General features: G+C 59.5%; 1 protein-coding gene across 1 annotated transcript; it reads right to left on the bottom strand.

Moving 5' to 3' along the window:
• Positions 1 to 279: 279 nt before the first annotated feature.
• LOC130017768 (translation initiation factor IF-2-like) lies at positions 280 to 1,146 on the bottom strand. Its single transcript, XM_056108531.1, has one exon. It carries the CDS (start codon positions 1,144 to 1,146, stop codon positions 280 to 282), a length of 867 nt encoding a protein of 288 aa, XP_055964506.1.
• Positions 1,147 to 8,464: the final 7,318 nt, after the last annotated feature.

Below are 8,464 nucleotides of genomic sequence, written 5' to 3'. Positions count from 1 at the left end.
TACAGAGCCTGGAGTAAGCCCTAATATCACCGGGCCCCCAAACCCAAGCCCAACCAACCCCCCCCCCAAAAAAAAATTCCACAGAGCCAGAGAGATAGTACAAGGTCAAGGCAATGCAACAAAGCTCATGTGCATCGTTAAGCTCGTGGGCAGCGTGTTTGTAGGTGCCAGGGGGTCCCGGGAGTGGCGGCGGCAGGGGGCTGGGCAGCAAACCAGGGTCTTCACGACCCCCCCGGAAGGAATCACTAGCCTGTCGGGACCCCAAAGTCAGGACAGGGATTAGGCCCAGAGCCCATCTGGTGCCCCCAGGCGGCGCCGGGAGTGATCCCGGTACCAGGTCCGGGTTCGGAGTCCGGGGGGCTGGCCCGGGGCCCCCGCTGCCCGGTCCGTCCAAACGGCCGGTTCTGTTTCTCGACCCTTCGACGCCAGCGGCCGTGGGCGACGCGGGCCCGGGAGGGCAGCGCTGACCCCAGACGGGGCCTGCCCGCCCTGCACGGGCCAGGCCTGGGTCTGACCCCCCCGGGCCGCGGAGACGGCAGAAGCGCCCCTGCCCGGGACCCGCACCAGCCCGGGGCCGAAGGCGCGCGCGACCCGCTCCCCGCAGCCGCTCGTTCCCGCCCGCCGGCTTGGCCGCTCCGGCTTCCCGTCCGCGCGTTGCCATTGGCCGCTCCGGCCCCATCGCGCGTTGCCATTGGCTGGTCCAGTCCCATCCGCGCGTTGCCATTGGCCGCTCCGGCCCCATCGCGCGTTGCCATTGGCTGGTCCAGTTCCATCCGCGCGTTGCCATTGGCCACTCCGGCTTCCCGTCCGCGCGTTGCTATTGGCCGAGCCGGCTTCCCCGGCGCACGTTGCCATTGGCCGCTCCGGCCCCATCGCGCGTTGCCATTGGCTCGGCCGCCGCGGGGGGCGGTGCCGCGGGCGTTCCGAAGATGGCGGCGCCCGTGCCGGGTCCGGCCCCGCGAGGCGCGGCGGCGCCGCGGGCGCTTGGGGGAGCCCCTGGGGCGCCCCCTGGGCGGCCGCCGCCCGTCTCCGTGTCCGCGGGGCCCTCGGCTCCCTCTCGGCGCCCTCCTGCCGCCGCCGCCGGGACTGACCGCCCCGCGCGGCCGCTCTGGCCCCTGCTGAGCTTTCCCGGCTGTTGGACGTCATTGTGGATGAGGCGGGCTTCGTTTTACTTGTTTTTTAACGTTTTTTTCCTTTTGGGTCACACCGGCTGATTACCACTGGCACTTTTGCAAGGCTGAGGCCAGGGTTTATTTTTTATTATTATTATTATTATTTTTTTGGGGGGGGAGGGGGATGAGTGGGGGCTCAGGTCACATCCTGACTCTGCTCAGGGGCCACTGCTGGAGGGACCCGAGGGACCCACCCGGTGCAGTGTCGGGATGGAACCCAGGTCGGTGGCACACAGGACCAGTTCCCTCCCGCTGCGCCATCTCTCTGGCCACAGTGTCTTTCTTTAGCTTGAAGGTGCGTCGGCTGGAAGCTCACAGAAAAAGTTCTGCAGGTGCTTGGGGAGAATGGGGAACGTTTATTTGAGTAGGGGCAGTGAGTGAGGGTCCCCAGACCCAGGCTCTCAGACGTGCGAGCCCCTGTCTGTCCCACAGAGGGCGCCCCAGTACTGCCTTGGCGGTGGAGCTGAGAGAATCAATTATTTTTGGATCAAATATAAACATTTCTTTTTTTTGCTTGATAAAATAAATTTATTTTATTCAAGGCACTTGCTCGAGCGGGCCCAGTAACGTCTCCATTGGAGACAGCGGTAGGGCGTTCGCCTTACAAGCGGCCCACATGGCCGACCCGAGTTCGATTCCTCCGCCCCTCTCGGAGAGCCCGGCAAACTACCGAGAGTATCTCGCCTGCACGGCAGAGCCTGGCAAGCCCCCCGTGACGTATTCGATATGCCAGACACAGTAACAACAAAGTCTCCAATGGAGACGGTACTGGGCCCGCTCGAGCAGATCGACGATCAACGGGAGGGCCTTTTATTCAAGGCACTGTGGTTACAAGACCGTTATTAGGGCTTCCTACCTGAGCATCCTACTTAGGATGTCCTGCAATGACTCCCTGTATTACGTCTCTGGCCCCCGTTACTTTTTTCTTTTCCTTCAGTTCCTTTTCTTTTTCCTTGGGCGGGGAGGGGGGTGGCCACACCCTGTGATGCTCCGAGGTTGCTCCTGGCTCTGCACTCAGGAATCACTCCAGGGGGGTTCAGCTTCTTTCTGTTATGTCTTTCCCTTTCTTCTTTTTCTTTCCTTTCCTTTCCTTTTATTTTTCTTTTCTCTTTTTTTCCCTTGGGCTGGGGCCACACCAAACAGTGCTCCCACCTCTGTGCTCAGGGTCGCTCCTGGCTCTGTGCTCAGGACTCACTCTCTGCTCGGTGCTCAGGGCTCACTCCTGCCTCGGTGCTCAGATCTGCTTGAGGGGTTTGGGGATGTTGAACGTGGGTCAGTCACGTGCGGGGCAGACGCCCTGCCCACGGCACTGTCTCTTCCCTGGCTGTTTCCTAGTCAGATGACCCCGGAAGGAGTCTCTGGTGTGGGCATGTTGCCAGCGGCAGAGAGGGCAGACCAGGAGGATGCCCCGGGGCCAGCAGGCTGCAGCGACCCGACTTCACAACTGACGGCTCCACCGTGCTGTGGAGCCATGAGTGGAGTGGCCTGGCAGTGCAGGAGCCTGCGGGAAGGGCTGAGACCTCAACCACCCTCCGCTCCCGCTGCGCCCCGGGCTGTTGTCACGGTGGCCCCTTGCTGCACATGGACAGGAATCGTCAGGGGCAGGACAAAGTCGGCCCAGTCACTGCCTGAGCCCCACTGGCGGCTTCCCGTGACACCCGAGCCGCTTCTCTCCTATGGGTTTGCGGCTTGGTGCTGGCAGCCCCTGAGAGACTGGGCGCCCCAGGGCACCTTCCAGGAGCCGGAGGGAGGGAGGGAGTGAGGGAGAGAGGGAGGGAGGTGGCGGCCAGTGTCTCACACAGGGGCGGGCCTGGTGGGGTTGCTCTCCGTTCCCGGGGATGGAGGTCAGGAGGGGCGTGTGCCTGGGCGCTCTGTCAGCCTCATGGCCTCTCTCGGTCATTGTCCTTTGGTCAGTAGGTCCCCAGTGACGGGAGCCGGTGAAGGGAGCCTGGCCAGAGCAAGAAGGGGCAGGTGGCTCAGGTGATGATGTGGCTGGTGGCTTCAGAGCAGAGGATGCGCCCCAGGGGCCGGGGAGGTGAGAAGTCCAAAGTTGCTGGTGAAGGCGGCCAGCTGGCACCCTCGGGCCCCTCTAGACCTCTTCTGGTGTCAAAGGTCGGGAATTTGCCAGAAGCCAGGCTGGCTGACGGGGCACAGGCTCCAGGGCCTCGGGGGTGGCCTCGTCCTCGGTGCCCGTTCCGGGTTGTGTGTCTCTCTGCCTGCCTGCCTGCCTGCCTGCCTGCCTGTCTGCTCCTGCGGTGACCCTGGTGGCGGCCACTCGGCCAACCCCTGTGAGCTGACCCCTCGCCACCCCAAAGTTGGCGATTCCCCAGGATGGGCTCCCTTGAGAAGTGCAGAGCCCAGGTCCCGGCGGCTGCGCAGCCTGGTCATGCCACGAGGTGGCGCCAGCGAGCGAGAGGGGCCGCGGCTGTTTGCTCCCGGGTTCTCTAAGACCTTTGCACCCACCGAGGGGACCCAGGGGCCCGGGAGAGCCAATGCTTAGGGCGCACATCTCGCCAACGCCCCACGCCGCTCCGATCCCTGGCACTGCACGGTCCCCCGAGCACTGCTGGGTGCAGCCCCGGAGCCTGTAGCTGACACCTTAGGCAGGACAGGCTTCAGGAGAGGGGTCTGCGGTGATTGTCGCCCGGACCCGGGGACTGGGCAGGAGCAGGCGGGCGTGATCCTGGCAGACGCTGAGCGGGCCTAGGAGAGGCGAGTTCGGCGCCATCCGTGGTTTTCTTTTCTTTTCTTTTTTTTTTGCTTTGCTTTTTGGGTCACACCCGGCGATGCTCAGGGGTTCCTCCGGGCTCTGCACTCAGGAATCACTCCTGGCGGTGCTCAGGGGACCCTATGAGATGCGGGGTTTCGAACCCCGGTCGGCCGCTTGCAAGGCAAACGCCCTCCCGGCTGTGCTATCGCTCCAGCCCCTGCCATCCGTGTTATTGTTGGTTTTTTTTTTTATCCAATCAGAGTAACAGGAGACCAGATGAGGCCTTAGTCCAGACGGCCCCGGTCACTCTCCTGAGTTCTGTCCATTGTCAGTCCAATGCCTCCCAGGACATTTATTTTTTTTTTCTCCTTTTCAGAACGTGGATAGGTTGAAACAAACCCCAAACAAGCAAAATACCCCAAAATAACCTTTGGAAATTTCAGCGGGAACATGACCAATGCAATCACCACGTTGGGCAACACCAGAGATCACAGCGGCACCGTCCAGCAGCCGCGGCCAGCGACGTTTCCAAACGCTCTCCTGACGGGGCTCACGTCTCAGCTCGGAGCCGCCGAGGGTCTGCTGGCTTCTGTGTGGCTGCGTGTGGCCCTAGGCTGGGCGCGAGAGAGCACAGGGGAAGGAGACTCTTTGCACACAACTGACCTGGGTTGAACCCCCCTGCACCACCTGGTCCCTGAGCACTGTGGGATGAGCCCCACGGGGGAGCCAGGGACCCTCAGCACTGCTGCCTCGAGTCCTCGACCTGAATACCAGCCTGGCTGGCGGAGAATCCTGGGGTCCCTGGCTTCTGGAGCACAGGTCTTAAAAGGAGCGAGGGGCTGGAGCCATAGCACAGCGGGTAGTGCGTTTGCCTTGCATGCGGCCGGCCCGGGTTCGATTCCCGGCATCCCATATGGTCCCCTGAGCACTGCCGGGCGTAATTCCTGAGTGCAAAGCCAGGAGGAACCCCTGTGCATCGCCAGGTGTGACCCAAAAAGCAAAAAAAAAGGAGTGAGGAGAGAGGCAGCTGGGATGGAGAAGGGACCACTAAGGGAAGGACGCTCAGAGGATGGCTCGGGTGGGAGACGTGCACTGAGAGGAGACTATGGGCCACGCAGGATGGCTGCTTGCTGCCTGTATTGCAAAGCACGACACCCAAAGGGAGAGGGAGAGAAGGAGGGAAGGTCCCTGCCACAGAGGCAGGGGTGGAAAGGGATGTGGGTGGCGGGAGGGATACTGGGGACATTGGGGGTGGGGAACGGGCACTGGCGGAGGCATGGGTGCTCGGTCATTGTATGACTGAAATGTAATCACGGAAGTTTGTAAGTCTGTAACAATGTCTCACGGTGATTCATTAAAAATATATAGTAAAAAAATCAAAATAAAGAGTGAGGAGCTGGAGTGATACCACAGGGGGAGGGCGTTTGCCTTGCATGTGGCTGACCCAGGTTCGATCCCTGGCACCTGACATGGTCCCCTGAGCTCCGCCGGGAGTGATCCTTCAGTGCAGAGCCAGGAGTCGGCTCTGAGCACTGCTAGGTGTGGCCACAGAACCGAACCAAACAGCGAAGGCCTTTAGGCAGGGTACCAGCCCCGGGCCAGTGCTTGGCCCTTTCAGTGTTCCCCGGATGCCCAGGAAATGGGCCAGTCCCAGGTGTGGCATTGAAATCAGTGTTGGTCTGGTGAAGAGTCCGAATCCAGCTGCCCCTGACCAGTGCGTCTCCGCCAGGCCGTAAATGGGGGCCACAGGGAGGAGGCAAGGCCGGAGGGAGGCTTGGTGGGCAGGTCGAGAGCCTGTGTTGAGGCTCACGGTCCCTCACCCTGGTGGCATGAAGTGCCATCTGGGGACCTGCTTGGTCCTCACTAAAGGACCCGTGGGCACATCACGGTAATAAAAGTGCGTCTTCCAGCTGCTGGTTCGGTTTGGTTTTTATCTCTCACCTTAAAACGTTCCGATTCTTTGCTTCCCACTTAGGATCCCAGACAAGACTTTTGGCTTTGTTGTTTGATGTGTGGCTTAACGTTTTTAAAAAACTTTTTGACCCGGGGAGGTTTATTGTTGAGGGAGGCCACATCCGGCTGTGCTCAGGGCTTGCTCCTCGTGGGCTCGGGGCCCCCTGTGTGGTGCTGAGTCGGCCCTGTGCAGGCAGATGCCCTGTCCGCTGTCCTCTCTCTGACCCTCTCCTTGGCCTTTAAAAGAGGGACATAATATTGATCGATTGATTGACTGGGCTTTGGGCCACGGCCAGGGGCTGCTCTCTGTTCACGGGGTCACTGTGGCTCACAGCTGAGAAACTGCTTGAGAGCAAGAATGTGCATTCGCTACCTGGTTAGAAAAAAAAATGCATGTTAGGATGTTTCTTGGCTGGTAAGTTCATGTTATGACTGGCTTGCAGTGTTTAGGCGCTCCCTTTAGTGGAAGAATTTTTCCCTGTTTCATGAAGTACCGGGAAAGCAAATCGTTGCCTTCGTCCCTTTCCGTCCCAGAACGGTGCTTTAAGAGACAGATAAGAGCACAGACCTCCTTCCCACCCTGTGTTCTTAGACAGCAAACGGAATGCGACAGTTATCAGGAGAAATGTGAGTGATGTGTCCGGCGACCCGCGGTTCAAGAGTCCCTTCCACGTGGGCTCTGCTGAGCTCGGCCAGGGGCCGCCCCGTCCTTAACCTCAATGCTGGCAGAGGGAGGGACAGTGATTTCCTGGATGGGGACAGAATTCAGGGTTCCGATGTGCCTGCGCCCTCCCTCCCTGCCTCCACAGCCTCTGCGGCCTTCTTTTACAAACCCCGATTTCTCCCTTGCACCCGGGGCCTCCAGAATGGCCCCAGGTGTTTAGTTCAAGCCTCAGGGACAGTTTACGCACAATCCTGTTTGAGAATATCTAGATTAAGGATTCACATTCATTCGAGGGGCTGGAGAGTTAGTGGAGGGCGTAAGGGCTGAGCTGTGCTGACCTTGGTCGGGTCCCCAGCACCCTGTGCGGAGTGACCCTGAGGTCAGAGCCAGGAGTGAGCCCCCAGCCCCCAGCTCACAGTTCACTGCATTAGATGTGGGGTGCGTTGACCAGAGAGGGAAACTCGGTCCCAGGCTTCTTAGGGTTCGTCCATGATTCAAAAATGACGGGAAGTATTTTCATGGCTTTGAAAGTAAAAAGGAGCATATGTTGAGAAATCGAAGGGGCTGGAGTGATAGCACAGTGCGTTTGCCTTGCATGCGGCCAACCCGGGTTCAATTCCCAGCATCCCATAGGGTCCCCCGAGCACTGCCAGGAGTGATCCCTGAGTGCACGAGCCAGGAGTAACCCCTGAGCATCGCCAGGTGTGACCCAAAAAGAAAAAAAAATCTAAAAACATGAAAAGGAAGCCTCATTCTATCGTACTGCCGTGCAGGAAAGAGCACCTGCCACTTGGCTGGGTTTCCTCCCACTGGGACCGCTAATCCAAGTGCTCGTAGCTTGTAAAAGGTGAGGCCAGGATTCCTGGCCTGCGGATGTAAAGAAACAATGTATGGTTTGCTGCCTCAGTGTTCTTTCTGTAACTCCTTTTGATGACATCACTATATTGCGCCCTTTAGAGGTACCATGATCTACATAAGGGTGATTCCAGGGCTCTCGGGGGCACACGTGCGTCAGAGAACCAGGGAAGATGGGGCTGAGGACAGAAGCTGAGAGGACAAAGGCGCACGTGCTTGAGAGATCCTGGGGCCTCCATGACGTACATCTCTTCCATGTAACAAACTGCTGCTAAGACCAACCAGCCTGGCCCCCGTTCCCTTCCTTCGCCTGACCATTGCCATCGACCTCCCTGGAGTGGGGGAACGGCCTGAGACCACTGAACGCAGGCGGCGGGAGAGATAGGCCGCTGCCGCCCCCTTGCCCGTCCTTTTTCGTGTGTTTACACGGACTGCCAGATGGCCATCAAGGACGCCAAGGGCTCCTGGTGGTGGGGCTGGGCTGGTCAGAGCGAATTTCCGCTTCCCACGGCAGAGCCTGGCTTTGCATGTGTATTTATCATTCTTTTATTTTGTTTTGTCTCCCAACACTTAAGTGGACAGAAAAATGGGACTAATGGCACTAGTGTTGACCGCAAATGTGATTCTGGATTTATAAAATCACGCCACCATTAAGTAGAATACTGCTTTCTGGCTTCCCGGCCATCAATAAGATCAGTGACCCCAGGCACCCCTGATTTTCGCCCCACGCCCCCCTAGTGTCTTATTCACATTCATCCAATCTCAACAAATTGCGTACGTGCCTTTCAGCCCCCAGTTCACAGGTCCGAAAGCAAGCGCAGAGAGGGCGTGGGGCTTTCCCAAAGCGCACAGCAGCGGGCGAGCTGCAGGTTGGGCTTCTGAGCGCCTGTGTGAGGCTGTGAGACTGTGAGGCTTTGAGAGTGTGAGACTGCGAGGCTGCTGGGGGAGACGTCCCTTTCCCCCAACCTGGGGAGCAAACCCCATCGATCACGTGCCCTAAGGGGCCCCACCCTGGTAAGCGAGCGAACGCCCAGAGTCCAGCCCACCCCCTGCAGGGGCTTGAGATGCTTCGTGGCTGCAGGGCGGTGATGCCTTGGCTGTGTCGGGTCA

Source organism: Sorex fumeus, unplaced genomic scaffold (assembly GCF_029834395.1).
Source record: "Sorex fumeus unplaced genomic scaffold, SorFum_2.1 ptg000218l, whole genome shotgun sequence".
In the NCBI taxonomy this organism is placed as follows: domain Eukaryota; kingdom Metazoa; phylum Chordata; class Mammalia; order Eulipotyphla; family Soricidae; genus Sorex; species Sorex fumeus.
The sequence above is the reverse complement of the archived record's forward strand: the minus strand, read 5'-3'. Positions and strand labels throughout refer to the sequence as shown.